Source organism: Eurytemora carolleeae, unplaced genomic scaffold (genome assembly GCF_000591075.1).
Source record: "Eurytemora carolleeae unplaced genomic scaffold, Eaff_2.0 scaffold113, whole genome shotgun sequence".
In the NCBI taxonomy this organism is placed as follows: Eukaryota; Metazoa; Arthropoda; class Copepoda; order Calanoida; family Temoridae; genus Eurytemora; species Eurytemora carolleeae.
Window position 1 is genome coordinate 302,740 of NW_019396138.1, and position 15,815 is coordinate 318,554.

Below are 15,815 nucleotides of genomic sequence, written 5' to 3' on the forward strand. Positions count from 1 at the left end.
AAAATATGTAGTGGCACAGTGTGTACTGCACAATAAAGATTATTCACACCGTGATGAAAATATGTAGTGGCACAGTGTGTACTGCACAATAAAGATTATTCACACCGTGATGAAAATATGTAGTGGCACAGTGTGTACTGCACAATAAAGTTTATAACTATTCTACTTTACGTAACTTTAGTAAAAGTAAACATGGTTGAAGATCATATAATTCCTCAGAGTTTAAAATTCTTTGAATTATTATTTTTAAAAGAAATCAGTCTTTTCATTTCAATTTCAATATAAAGATTTCTTTAGTTTTGACAGATTTAATTTAAATCTTCGTGAGTCGTGCCTAGAATGGAGTCAGTAAAAATATTCATATTGTTTTGGATTTAAATTTTCAAAGGAATTGAGTCTTTGTCACAAACTATGATTTTCTAATCTCTATATCTTTGTAATCAAATGCCGTAGACCTTAGATATTTCAAACTATGAATTCTGTTAGATTAAATATTCTCAGTTTGAAATATCAAAGATCTATAAACCATTCGGTGCACAAATTTAGGGATTCGAAAATTTGAGTTTACGGAAATAACTCAATTCCTTTTCAAAGTTTTCTTTGGTATAACTGAGAAACTATGATGTAGAATGGTATAACTGAGAAACTATGATGTAGAATGAATTAAATTCTTTATAATTATTTAGATTCCTTGACGAGTACTACTCACAGTTTGAGAGTAGAACGGAATCAATGGAACCCATGGTGTCCAGCTTCCCGGAGCAGGTTCAGGTTCAGGGTTCAAGGAAACAAAAACATTTTTCTCCGGCTTTACAGAACTCAATGAGAGTCACGGATCTGATGAAACCTGAACAGCTTGAACCTTCAAGTGTAGATTCAAAGTAAGATTAAAATTTCTCAGAATTTATTTTGTATTTCTGAAAAGATTTGAATTTTCTATTACCTTCAAACTAAACTCAATCTCTTGGTCCTGTCGCAGGATTTGATAGATTATCTTTTCGGATTTTCCCTCTTTCAATTCTTGTATTTCTCACGATAATATTTATCCAATAAATAATATTTTTTAGTTTTCAAAACTAAATTTTGTATATTAGAATTTTAGTTTCAGCTCTTGAATAAAACAATAACCATGAAACTTTTTACAGTTTATTTTTAATTTATTTGGTGAATTTTTCAAAATTTAAATAAAATCGTAGCTTAGTCAAATTTATAATTCAGACCATAGCCACACCCTAAATGTTGCGAGATCCCCAAAAAAGTTTTGACGCTTGTTGGTAACAAACAAACAAACAAACAAACAAACAACGTGAGTATATGTAGAGACTCCATTTTATAATTATATTTTCAATTGATCTCTCAATTACAGATTTTCCCGCCTAATTCACCATGGGACCCTTTTCATTTTCATTTACGCAACATTGAAAAAGATATTGTTGCTTTCTATCTGAAAAAGTGTTAAATTCTGACAACATCCATCTTTTTTCCTCTTACATAAATCTGCAAGTCACTTTTTATATCTTGAAGGTCACTAAAGATTACTTTTACAGTCAGTCCCTTTAATTTAGAAGTCGGTAGAAACTCACTAATGAACATAGCATCTTACTCTAATCAGTCAATACAGTCTATTTATAGGTGCCCATTAATGTTGACTATATTATACGTAGGAGATTAAATGTTTTCTTCTCTAGGGTATCTGAAGCTCCGAAAGGATTTGCAGGAGTTTCTCCGATACCACAGGTTCAACAGGCAGAAAGGTATGTCTACTTTATGAAGTTTATACGGTGGTTTTTATTATATTTTCATTTCCTTAAGTAAGTCCAAGGTCTATTTTTAAATTACAAATTACACATTTATGAGAAATAGATGAAAGGATGAAAGTTGATACTAAACCATGTCTATGTGTATAGAAGAGTTGATACTAAACCTTATCTATGTGTTTAGAAGAGTTGATACTGATACTAAACCATGTCTATGTGTTTAGAAGAGTTGATACTGATACTAAACCTTGCCTATGTGTTTAGAAGGGTTGATACTGATACTAAACCATGTCTATGTGTTTAGAAGGGTGAATACTGATACTAAACCTTGCCTATGTGTTTAGAATGGTGTATACTGATACTAAACCTTGTCTATGTGTTTAGAAGAGTTGATACTGAAACTAAACCATGTCTATGTGTTTAGAAGAGTTAATACTGAAACTAAACCATGTCTATGTGTTTAGAAGAGTTGATACTGATACTAAAACTTGTCTATGTGTTTAGAAGAGTTGATACTGATAATGATACTAAACCATGTCTATGTGTTTAGAAGAGTTGATACTGATAATAAGCTGAGTAAACTGATGGAACAGGAGAAGCAGCTGCTAGCTCTCCTGGCCAGGGAGGACGAATTATCTCCTGAACAGAAGGAGCAGCTCCTCCAGCAGCTGGAGATATGGGAGCAGAACAGGAAGATGCTGGAGCAGGAGAAGAAAATGCAGGAGAAGGTTTAGATTTAATTCCAACTTTTATTGTTTTTTAAAATGAAATTTTTCTTTCTTAAAAAAGATGGTTTTCATATTTTCCTAGAATTAATGCTTGCATCTCTACCATGATATTACAGTATACTTGTATGAGGCTGGAATTAGATTTCACGGTTTGACTCTGATATATTTTACATAAATCTGTAGTTCTGCTCCGTATACTAAAAGATTAAATAATATTCAAGGTTACTCGACAATTTTTTCACTTCACTGCTTTTCCCGCACACGTTGCCAAAGGTTAAAATTGTAAAAATCAGGCCGTTTTCAGATCAGGACATAGGAGTAAACAATTGTTACGAATTATTTCTGATTGTACAGGGTGTAAAAACAATATTTTTGGGTAGCCTCGTTTTTTGTTTGGGCTTAGACCATTCATAGTACCAACCCTGTGTTCTTGAGACACAAACCATGAAACCCAGATTTAACCAGAAAGAAATTGAGTCTTTGCCACAAACTCTGATTTTCTTATCCCTATATCTTTCCAACCCAATGTCGTAGAACTTAGATATTTTAAAACTATGATTTCAGTCTGATCAAATAATCCAAGTTTGAAATATTAAAGGTTTACACTATCAGGTTGCAAAGATATTTTATGATTAGAAAATTTGAGTTTGTGGCAATAACTCATTTTCTTCCAAATTATCCTAAATCACAAAATCTTTTCATCTCTGTTCTGTTTAGGCAATGGGAGAAAGAGCAAACCAATTCTTTCCGAACCCGTTCCAGGGTCTTATTAAAGAAGAGGTTGGATTAATCACATGTGGTTCTCAGAATCAGATTTCAAGCATTTAAACAATTTTTATTGATACAAAAATTAGTTTATTTTACATTGCATAATTAACTATGAAAGATAAGTTTCTTCTAGAAAATGAAAAACTGAATCGACATTAAATCGATTAAATCAATCAATGTCAAAGTAAATATTTTATCCCTGTACGCCAGATAATGGCGAAAACCTAAATTTCTATTGTCAGGTTCTTCCCAACAGTTTGACCGGTCCAGTAGAGGAGGATTATTTAACAGCTGAAGGAAGTAATGTCGGAGTCAGGTAGAGAATAATTATTTGGTTTGGTTACATAACATGACATATTTGGTTTGGTAACGTGACATATTTTATTTGGTGTGCATTGATATGACAAATTTGGTTTTGTTTAAAAAAAGTGACATATTTGGTTTGGCTTGCATACACATTTCAAAGTTTGTTTGGCTCACTTTCACGATTCTTAATAATGCTGGTTTACAATTACACGAACAATTTTACATACACTTACATTTCATATTTGGTTTGGTCTTAATGATAAATATATATTTTTTGGGGGTTTTCATACTGTTTCCCATGTAATATTTGGTTTGGTTTAATATTTCTGCATGTGTCATATTTGGTTTGGTTTAAATAATTAGACACGTGTGTTGTATACTGCATATTGGTTTGCTTAAATATTTGTAAACGCGTCATTTTTTGTTTATATAATTGTACATGTGTCGTATTTGGTTTGGTTTGGACGTGCCTTATCAGGTTTCGTTTCATTTCAAAATAATATTAAAAATTTAGCATGGAACCATGATTTCAAGAACAAATGTTGAATAGATCTTTTATGTCGTCCCTGAATTCTTATCCTTTGTGTATCTATGTTTTTGCAATCCTATATCTAGTTTTTGCAATGTTTTATAAATATTTTTCCCTAATTACTGTCCTCACTTCCTACTACAATGATGACTAAGTGCATTTAATATAGTGTTACTTAATAAAATTTCATGCTGTCCAGTTTTTAACAAAACTTTATATTTTTGTAAATATAGATAATTATACAGGGTGAAATACAATGTTTTTGGATTTATATTTTACAAATGTAATTTTTAGCATTTAACCTTTTAGATTGTAGTTTGAAATTGATTTCCGAACATTTTCTAAAATTTCTGTGAATTATTCGAATTGGATTATTATTTGTATAATGATGAGACATAATATAAAAATAGAAGTATAGTTAATAATCATAATAGGCTCTGAAATCCTCTTAACCCTAACAGGGGCGTACGAGGGCTTTTGTTTAGGGGGGGCACAATTTGCGTGCGTAAGCGCACAAAAAAAAATTGTTGGCCCCCCCCCTGGCAACATTGTACCCCCCCTTAAAAACCCCTTTTTTGAAAAAAAAATATTAATACCTTTTTTAAATTTTTTTTGCCCCCCCCCCCCCTCCCACCTGGACTTGTTTTGTTCACCGTAAAAATACACCAAAAAGACTACTTTTTTGGGTGTTACTAACCTTAGAGTCTAAAAATTATTCCTTTGCTTGAAAAACTAAATTTTTGACTTTATAAATTTATCACTTAAACGCCAAATGCCCCCCGGCTATACATAGATTTAGACCCCCCAGCCTTTACAGGTAAAATAAACATTTGCGTTTCTTTATACAAAAAATAAACCCACGTTATTTCTGTAAAATGTTACATCAAAATCAAAGTTATTGTTTTGAGAATTTAAAAAGTTTCTTATATAAAAGTTATCAAAATCTAAAATGTTTAGACTAGTATTTAATATTAAATTAATATTAAAATGCTCCGACTTTAAAAAATTTTCCTTGAAATATACATTATCAGCTTGTCCACAATATTTAACGAAATCATAATTTTTATGATATCCCCCTCCATGCCCACTCTCCCACGTTGAAGCGTTTTTTTATTACAATTGATTAGTTTCATCTTAAATTTTAGATCTGTGTTTGATACCGGATACAGCGGGGGTGGATACAATAGTCCCAGTGGTACCACGAACCACCTTACTAAATATCTAGGTCTTACTGGAACCACGAGCAAGGATATCCAGGTGCAAGTTTAAACTGAGGAGTTTTACCCGGACAAAAGTACATACAGTTGAAGGCTGGGTCAAAATACTAGGTACAAGGCTACCCATAAAGGATGAAACTTCAGAGACGACTGTACGGAATTTATCTATTCTTATTTTTAAAGCAGAACTCCAAAATATACCCCCTGAATGTTATATTTAAAGAGTTTCAAGTCGTCATCCTTTGTGGGTAACCTTGTATTAAGTTTTTTACTTTTCCGCAAAAGCAAATATAATTCCTTATTAACACTTAATTTAAAGGGAGTGTTCGCGAAAAATGAAAGGGGGTATAGGCTTACAGCAAAAAAGCGCTTTTGATCACTACTAATCTTACTTCTATTTGTTGCGTCTGTAAGGAGATAATTGTTAAAAACGACTCATGCTGAAGAACAAACAAATACAAATTCAGAAAGTTCAATATTCAACTCGGATCGTAAAATAATCAATTTAATTCCAAACAAATCATTCAGATATTACAAACAATTATCATAAATTATTTTTAGACTCATTCGTATATAGTTGATATTTCATAATATTTTTGTTTTTGTTTGTTTAAATATTACTTCGCTGGCGCTGGATTTTCAAAAATTCATGGAAAATATGAAAATGTCGTCTTCATTATCAAAAATCCTCGAAACAGAAATAAATGTTTTCAAAGGTCATAAAAAATAAAAAAAATATTATGAAATATTAACTATTTACGAATATGTCGAAAAAATATCGATGATTATTGGTTGTAATATCTGAATGATTTGTTTGGAATTAAATTGATTTTTTTACGATCCTAGTTGAATGTTTCAACTCTCTGAATTTGTATGGACGCTACGTTCTTCAGTGCAAGTCGTTTTTAACCATTTTCTTCTCATAGACACAACAGATAGAAGTAAGATTAGTAGCGATAAAAAGCGCTTATTTTTTTTGCCGTAAGCCTATACCCCCTTTCATTTTTCGCGAACACTCCCTTTAAGAAAATTAAAAACACTTAATTTAAGAAAATGAAAATATCATACCGTACATTATTCATGAGTTCAGAACTATACTTTTAAACATTTACCTACACACAAAGTACACTGTACACTGTACAGTATGCAGCACACACTGTACAGTGTACATTCTTAGAAGAAAGGTGATATAAATATGTTTTTTTTTATATTTTAGCTTGGTTTAACCTTCACAGTTCCATTCTTATCCATCCCTCTCACTTCAATTACTAATATTCTTGGTTAGTATAATGCATCTATAAAATAAAGCTCTTTGCTCATCTATTTCGTTATAGCTGGCCAAACGGCTGGATAAAATTGGCTGATTTTTTAAGGAACTCATGGGTACCCCGTTGTTGACAAAGGCTTAAAAACGGACTTTTTTGTTTGAAATTGTTTTAAAAAATCTTTGCAACGCCGAGTAATCCAGCTAGTAATATATAATAAGATATAAATTTAAAGATATACCAACAAATTAGGACACAAAATTCATTATAGAAAAAATTAAAAACTAAAATCTTGGTTTTATCTCTGGCGTGATACTTAGAGGGGGATACTTAGGTGTAGGGGGATGGGGCTAAGGTGGCTCAGCTTCCCTGGATCAGTAAATTCTATGGTTTCCAGGAGGTTTTCAGACCCCAACGGGTGCCAAACCTCTTTGGAAAAAAAATTAAAACTCACCCCTGGACCCATTTCTGAGTACGCCCATGGTTGCGCAACATTGCGCGCCTCCGTTTTATTAATTATTCACGTTTATATTTTGTAGGAGGAAATTTCGGAGATATTGGAAATATTCTTGATTTTGGAAATATAGGACAGTAATTTAATCAAAATTAACACTTGGTATTCTTTTTAATAGGAGGGTTGGCAAACAAAATTATCTTCTCGGGTTTCATGAAGAGATGTGCTCGAAGCGTAACTTTTTTGTTCTCCATTTCTTGAGGGGGGGGGGTACAAATTAGGTCGTATTATTTTCTTTATGCATATAGTCAACAGTCCGTTCAATCAAATGAGTCAAGCTTACATTTTTAAGACCTGAATTTGAACCTACTAAGGCAAACTGGTGGCGTTTTTTGACCATTTAAATACAGGGTTACAAAAGTTTTACAAAAAGGTTAATTCTGCCTTGAATATAGTTACCTTGAGGTATCATAAAATAATATGGTATAACAAAGTTTAAAAATGGAGGAAACTATGAATGCAAGAAATAAGAGCTATATTAACCATATTCGTCTCTGAAGTGTCATATTTTTGTGGATAACCCTGTACTACTTTGCTTGTCTGTTCGTCTGTCCGTTTGTATCCAATAAACGTCAAAACGGCTGAACCGATCGGGGCCAAATTTTGCGTGGTACCTCACATGTCCCCAGAGAAGGTTTATAGATGATCAACATTTTAAAGTTTTGCCTCCAACAAAATTCGATTTTCATTAAATTTTGAAAATCCGCTAATTTTTGTTATAAAATCCGCAACTTATTTGTTTTACAATGTATACAAAGAGAAAATGTTCTCAGTTGAAATAGAAGACGGACACGAAGCGCCCTAAATGCAAGTTTATTTATAAATGTGTATTGGTAAATATCCTTCTTTATATTAACCACTGCTAGTTTTTGCTTCCTCGTCTCCGTTCTTCACATCTCTCCAAACTTGTATTATACTAGAAAACTTTTTATAACTTCATAAATCCAATCAAAGTTTTAATTAGAAGTTTGGCTCAAACTTTTTTCTTCTCCTATGCTGAAGTTTGTGAAGAATAAAATGATTAAATTGAACTGTAGATACAACATCTATCATCACATTCGTTGTTATTGCGATAGCATCAGTCTTTATTCTCCCTCAGGTAACCTTATTCAATCATTATATTTTAGGTATTTTGGGATTTCAAATGGTTCCACAAAACAAAGGCTGGGGGTTCTGAATCTATGTATGTAACTCTCCTTCTGTTAAAAAGCCTTATATTAAAAGTATGGAGTTTCAATCTATGTTCATAGAAAAAAGGTCGGAAAACGTAAAAAAATTTAAATTGTTTTAACAAATTAATAAGATGAAACGTACGTGTTTCGGGCTTTTCAAAAATGTAAATTATAGATCTTTAGCTTATATAACAATAATAATGGGATATTTTAACTTTTTAAATCTGACCAGTCTTTCGAGCGTCATGTACCCTACTCATCTATGCATTAATAAAAGGCAAAAAAATTTAAATTACTATTTTTTAAAGTCAAGGAATTTCAAGTTAAAAGTGTCAAAAAGAAGAGTGCTGGTGAGAAAAAACTAAATGTAAAGGGGGGGGGGCAAACGCTCTACCTTCCATGCAGCCTATATTGGGGTAAAGTTCACCAAAAAATAATTTTAATTTAAACAAAAATTGTCTTTTGAAAGGTAATTTTTAATACCCACATCATGAATGAAAAAATCAAACTATGTAGTATATACAGCAGCTTGTCATCCAAAATAATTAGAAATAATAGTTGGCTTTTAACAGAAACTTTTTAAAACTACATCACGCATACCGAAAAAAATGACATATATCTAGCAAAAGGTACAAAACCATATATGGAAACTGAATTTTCGACTTTTTACTTGCAGGCGATCTATTGGTTAACAGGGATAAATCTTTCCTCCTTCAATTGGGGAAGAAGTAAGTATAAGGAGATTTTATACCCTGAGTAATGTTTAGGTTTGTTAATGCACTGAGTAATATCTAGGTTTGTTGATACCCTGAGTAATGTCTACGTTTGTTGATACCCTGAGTAATATCTAGGTTTGTTGATACCCTGAGTAATGTTTAGGTTTGTTGATACCCTGAGTAATGTTTAGGTTTGTTGATACCCTGATTAATATCTAGGTTTGTTGATACCCTGAGTAATGTTTAGGTTTGTTGATACCCTGAGTAATATCTAGGTTTGTTGATACCCTGAGTAATGTTTAGGTTTGTTGATACCCTGAGTAATGTTTAAGTTTGTTGATACCCTGAGTAATATATAGGTTTGTTGATACCCTGAGTAATGTTTATGTTTGTTGATACCCTGAGTAATGTCTACGTTTGTTGATACCCTGAGTAATGTTTAGGTTTGTTGATACCCTGAGTAATGTTTAGGTTTGTTGATACCCTGAGTAATATATAGGTTTGTTGATACCCTGAGTAATGTTTAGGTTTGTTGATACCCTGAGTAATGTCTACGTTTGTTGATACCCTGAGTAATGTCTAGGTGTGTTGATACCCTGAGTAATATCTAGGTTTGTTGATACCCTGAGTAATGTTTAGGTTTGTTGATACCCTGAGCAATGTCTAGGTTTGTTGATACCCTGAGTAATGTTTAGGTGATGAGGATGCAGGAGGACTAGTTGCTCTGGCGAATACTGTAGATTCTGCACTCCAGGAGTTTAATATAGATTCTAGAGGTTGTGTTGCTAAATCCATCTGCTCTTCTCTTTACGATAAAGAAACTCAATCATCATCCTTCATTGTGAAAACTCTAGCAAAATCTGCAGCAAGGTTAGTTTAAATCTAGTTCAACCTGGAGCAAGGGAAGTTCAAGTTTAGCTGAGCCTGTAGCAAATTTGTAGTAAATACCCAACTCCAGAATGGTTTCTCTAACCCGTATCTATCCAGGTACAATCTAGTTTCGCTTAGCTATCAATGTCGGATATAATCTGGTCAACTATGTCAACCAGGACACGAACTCTTAAATGATCAACGCAACTACCACTGGGCACGATCTCGTAAGCTATCTATGATGTCATCACGGACACTAGGAATTAACTATCAATGTCACAACTAGGACACGATCTCGTAAACTATCAATGCCTCAACTAGGAAAAGATCTTGAGCTATCAATGCCTCAACTAGGACAAGATCTCGTAGACTATCAATATCTCAACCAGGACACGATCTCGTAAACTAGCAATGCCTCAGCTAGAAAACGATCTCGTAAACTATCAATATCTTAACTAGGACAAGATCTTGAGCTATCAATGCCTCAACTAAGACACGATCTTCAGCCATAATTGCCTCAACTTGAACACGATCTGGTAAACTATCAATGCCTCAACTAGGACACGATCCTCAACCTGTTTATCAAAACAAGGAACGATTACTCTCTCGCAGTAAACAGTACGGAGTATTTATTTAAACTAGTTTATTTTAGATATCTTATGTTACAAGTTAACGTGAATCGACGTAGTTACAAGTTTAATGTACGTATTTATAAGATTTACGATGATAGATATAACGTTGTTAATCTAATCACAATGCATGTTTTAATCATATTTCGTAGCTCATGTATGTTTAATATATCTAGGTATGTTCATTTTAACAAATATGGGGATTGCTGTATTTGTTACATGTAATCATTTGAAGCAAAGTTCAAATGATTAATGGGTTTTACGTAGAAGTTTACAAACCTAGATAATTAATAATGTACAAAGTACTGCAGGTTTACAGAATATCGTGTTACCCGATATTTATTACAAATTGAGCTCTATTCAAAATAAACTAGGTGTCATGTAAACTAAGAAAACCGCGTAATATGGTTAGTCTTAATCTTGCCTTAGGTTAGTTCAGCTCAAACTTAACCTGAAGTAGGACTAGTTTAACTCAATCTGAACCTCGAATGTGGTTATTCAGCTCAAACTTAAACTGACGTAGGACTAGTTTAACTCAATCTAAACCTCGAATGTGGTTATTCAGCTCAAACTTAACCTGAAGTATAGGACTAGTTTAACTCAATTTAAACCTCTAATGTGGTTATTCAGCTCAAACTTAATCTGAAGTAGGACTAGTTTAACTCAATTTAAACCTCTAATGTGGTTAGTCAGCTCAAACTTAATCTGAAGTAGGACTAGTTTAACTCAATTTAAACCTCTAATGTGGTTAGTCAGCTCAAACTTAATTTGAAGTAGGACTTATTAACTCAATTTAAACCTCTAATGTGGTTAGTCAGCTCAAACTTAATCTGAAGTAGGACTAGTTTAACTCAATTTAAACGTCTAATGTGGTTAGTCATCTGAAACTTAACCTGAAGTAGGACTAGTTTAACTCAATCTAAACCTCGAATGTGGTTAGTCAGCTCAAACTTAACCTGAAGTAGGACTAGTTTAACTCAATCTAAACCTAGAATGTGGTTATTCAGCTCAAACTTAAACTGAAGTATAGGACTAGTTTAACTCTATTCAAACCTCGAATGTGGTTATTCAGCTCAAACTTAATCTGAAGTAGGACTAGTTTAACTCAATCTCAACCTCGAATGTGGTTAGTCAGCTCAAACTTAACCTGAAGTAGGACTAGTTTAACTCTATTCAAACCTCTAATGTGGTTAGTCAGCTCAAACTTAACCTGAAGTATAGGAATAGTTTAACTCAATTTAAACCTAGAATGTGGTTAGTCAGCTCAAACTTGAAGAAGGACTAGTGTAACTCAATCTAAACCTAGAATGTGGTTAGTCAGCTCAAACTTAACCTGAAGTATGGGACTAGTTTAACTCAATTTAAACCTCTAATGTGGTTAGTCAGCTCAAACTTAACCTGAAGTATAGGACTAGTTTAACTCAATTTAAACCTCTAATGTGGTTAGTCAGCTCAAACTTAACCTGAAGTATAGGACTAGTTTAACTCAATTTAAACCTCTAATGTGGTTAGTCAGCTCAAACTTAACCTGAAGTATAGGACTAGTTTAACTCAATTTAAACCTCTAATGTGGTTAGTCAGCTCAAACTTAACCTGAAGTATAGGACTAGTTTAACTCAATTTAAACCTCTAATGTGGTTAGTCAGCTCAAACTTAACCTGAAGTATAGGACTAGTTTAACTCAATTTAAACCTCTAATGTGGTTAGTCAGCTCAAACTTAACCTGAAGTATAGGACAAGTTTAACTCTATTTAAACCTCGAATGTGGTTATTCAACTCAAACTTAAACTGAAGTAGGACAAGTTTAACTCAATCTAAACCTAGAATGTGGTTAGTCAGCAAAAACTAAACCTAGAATGTGGTTAGTCAGATCAAAATAAACCTGAAGTAGGACTAGTTTAATTCAATCTAAACCTCAAATGTGGTTAGTCAGTTCAAACTTAACCTGAAGTAGGATTAGTTTAAATCAATCTAAATCTGAAAGGAAGGAATGGAGTTTGGGATGAGTGAGTTTAAATGAACAGAATTCTTTAATCTAAGAGTTTTCAAGCTATTTGTTAATTAGTTAATGAAACCAAGTTGCTCAGCTAGAGAATAATTTAATTTGAGAAAATATTTGGTTTTACTTAATTTTATAAAATTATACTAAATGCTTTCGAAAAGTTTAAAGTTTTCTTTTAAATTAATTTGCCATCTTAAGTTTGAGTTCTGAATAAACTTCAGAAATTAGTCAACTTGTTTGGCCCAAACATCCAAACGGTTTCAAAGAAGAAAGATAATCAAAGACCAGTTTTTAAGTTAGGAAATGAAATCCAAGAAGATAAACCAGGAACCCCCAAATCTAATGTCTCAAAATGTGTATTGTGTACTGTACTGTCTGGGGGAATGTAAACAAATTTAGAGATTGGATGTCTTGTAAACTATAACAGAATAAAGTTTTGAAATCGTCGAAGTTTTATTAGATTTGGTTAAAAATCGAACCAAAACGATTAACAACACTCCCGGGTTCTTTCTTAAGAAACATCCGATAGATATAAAAGTGGTTCAAAACTATTCATAATCTACTTTAGGATCATTCTTATACTCCCTTACACTTTTCACGAACACTCCCTTTAATGGTTATAACCTTACAAAATATTTAGTCATCCTGTCGTCCGGGGATTCCTTGGTCCGACTCAATCCGCTCTCTTGGATCAAGTTGAAGCAGGGAAGGACGGATTAGGGACAAGCGGAGAAGGATTGAAATGTGATTCATATTTCCGAGGGACCTGCCCCTGGGATCCAGCAGGAGTTACTTCTATAATCATGAAACTAATGGTTTGTACATTTTTTTCTTTTATATTTGTTACCACATAAACAGGAATTAATTAATGCTCGCCAAACACCTAAACTTCGAATCTGGGATCATCTTCAGAGTCACGCGCACGGAGTAATTTAATTCATCATTATTATACACTAAAGAAAGGGATCAAGCACTAATCCTCCAATATACAAGTGCCCACATTTGATATCAATACAAAGTGTTCAATATCCACACAAAAGTTCCGATCTCTGATGTGTAAACCATTGATATTTCAATATTTAGCTTTCCAATATTCTTTCTAGAAAATTTAAATTTTATTAGATCATTGGCGGATTATTTTTTATTTAAGTTTTTTACGATTTTTTAGGAAAGTCAGGGAACTAATTTAGCGGAGGTTGCTTTGAAGGCTGTTGCTGCTGCCTCATCATCGTAGAGATCATCATTTTCAGAATCATCATCACCATGACAGAGATCAGAATTATCTATAGAGATGATAATGATCTTATATATCAGACGCATGATGTTATATTCATCTGCCATAATGATGATAACTGTCCTTTAAAATTATCTTCTAGTCATAAGGCTTATATTATGATCTTCAGATAGTCTTAGAGCTTATAAACATGATCTACTTCTAGTCAAAGAGCTCATAATACGATCATCAGCTAGTCATAAAGCTTTTAAACATGATCTACTTCTAGTCAAAAAGCTTTTAAACATGATCTTCTTCTAGTCATAAAGCTTTTAAACATGATCTTCTTCTAGTCATAAAGCTTTTAAACATGATCTTCTTCTAGTCATAAATCCCATGGATATTGTGTTACTCTACATAGTCATAAAGCTCATAACACATTTTCAAATTTTGAGTCCCAAACAAATGTATTGAAAACAGATTTAGGCTGACAAACTTTTAGTTTTAGTATTTGTGGAAGGTTTTGAAGGGAAACCAACGACAAATATCGGACTGTTAATGACTTTTATTACGCCTGACATTTCGTTGATTTTTACTAAACAAACACATCAATAAATATTTGTTGTAACCCTGTTGGATATTGTACAATGTGCATACATGTTTTGTTTATTTTTATTTATTGTATTATCATGACCTTTAATATTTGTTAACATTATTTTTATTCATTTTATCTAGTAGAATACATAGTGGATTTTTATTGTGTAACACATTTTTGTGGATATCAGAGAAAGCATTTAAGAACTGGTCAGATTTTGTGTGCCTCTTAATGGGTTAGACCTTAAAATAATTAACTGAATCCGTTGAAACATAAAGGATACAGATTAATGATTCAAAAGTTTCAAACTCTGCTCGGTCAATTTTTTGTTAAATTCTGGTATTCCATTTTTAGATGAAACTTTTACAGCAGTTTGTGTGATAATAATTAAAAAAACTAGCCTTTTGAAGGTTAATATTTCCATTTAAAATGCTTTTTTTGCGTCGATATACGTAGCTGGCAATGAATCAGACTGAATCAAATTTAGGAATAATTTGCGGCATTTTACATGGAGACTTTAATAAGGGGTGTACGTAATTAAACTAAATTCAAATACCGCATATTGGTTCTCACTCTTAGTAAAAATTTCCTATTTCATTCATGCACTCACATGGTTCAAGGTTCAAACCTTTAGGATTGTAAAAACACAATTTCAAGAGCAAGCTTTTGGTGCTTTTGGAAATAAATAAAAACAAAGGCCCCCTGCCCTCCTCATTCAATTGAATCAAACTTCCATTGTGTCAAGTTTTCACTTTTCAATTTTGGAATTTTCAAAGCGAGAGAAATTTAATAAAGTTTTGCTGCCTTGTTTAAAATACAGACAATTTACAATTTTTTGATTTGCAATACATTTGGTAAATATACAGAGCGTCTCCTATCATATTAGACTATCAACAATTTTTAACGCCAAAATACGCACATAATACGCAAAAAATCTAGCATTTTCTGCCAACAAAATTTTCTATTAGCCTTATTAAATTTTTTAAAATGATTCATTCTTCTTAAATTTTCTGATTTTTCCCCCAAATCGTAATTTAGACCCATTGACGCGATCTAATTTGATGTGGGACACCCTGTATATAATGATAAATAAGCAAAACTTTAAAGTCCTGCTTCTACGCCCCTGGAGCCCGGAAATAGACTAAAACAACATAAATCTATTAGTTTTGGTCCAAATAAAAATAGTTTGAAATATCATTTTATTTGAATCAGTATTTCCGAAAATAGCCCCCTATCGACCCCCCTTTTTTCAACAGTTTGCGCCCCTGCAGTTTTCAAGGTACATCCTGGCCAGAACACCATTCAGGGATATACAGGACATACTTAAGTCAAAACTAGATGTAAAAATAATGATTTGTAACGACGATATAACCCTTTGGTGCTGAGTGACCAACTCCTTTACATTTGTGACTCAAAAAATATAATTGTTAAAATATAAACATTTTTCAGACAAAAATCTTATTCAAGCAAAAAACCTGGTTCTTACTCAAGCAAAATATTTTTACTATTTTTTAAAATATATCAATATATAATT

General features: G+C 32.6%; 1 protein-coding gene across 1 annotated transcript in view; it reads left to right on the forward strand.

Annotated features, from left to right (window-relative positions):
- Nucleotides 1–14,447, forward strand: part of LOC111696082 (uncharacterized) — a 15,740-nt gene extending 1,293 nt beyond the window's left edge. Inside the window, exons 2-14 of the mRNA XM_023465613.1 lie at nt 687–881; nt 1,689–1,754; nt 2,308–2,485; nt 3,203–3,265; nt 3,496–3,569; nt 5,234–5,345; nt 6,522–6,585; nt 7,110–7,157; nt 8,122–8,183; nt 8,933–8,984; nt 9,668–9,842; nt 13,114–13,288; nt 13,642–14,447. Coding sequence (XP_023321381.1) covers nt 687–881; nt 1,689–1,754; nt 2,308–2,485; nt 3,203–3,265; nt 3,496–3,569; nt 5,234–5,345; nt 6,522–6,585; nt 7,110–7,157; nt 8,122–8,183; nt 8,933–8,984; nt 9,668–9,842; nt 13,114–13,288; nt 13,642–13,707 — 1,330 coding nt within the window. The 3' untranslated portion in view covers nt 13,708–14,447. The remainder of the gene's footprint in view (nt 1–686; nt 882–1,688; nt 1,755–2,307; nt 2,486–3,202; nt 3,266–3,495; nt 3,570–5,233; nt 5,346–6,521; nt 6,586–7,109; nt 7,158–8,121; nt 8,184–8,932; nt 8,985–9,667; nt 9,843–13,113; nt 13,289–13,641) is intronic.
- The last annotated feature ends 1,368 nt before the right edge of the window (nt 14,448–15,815 follow it).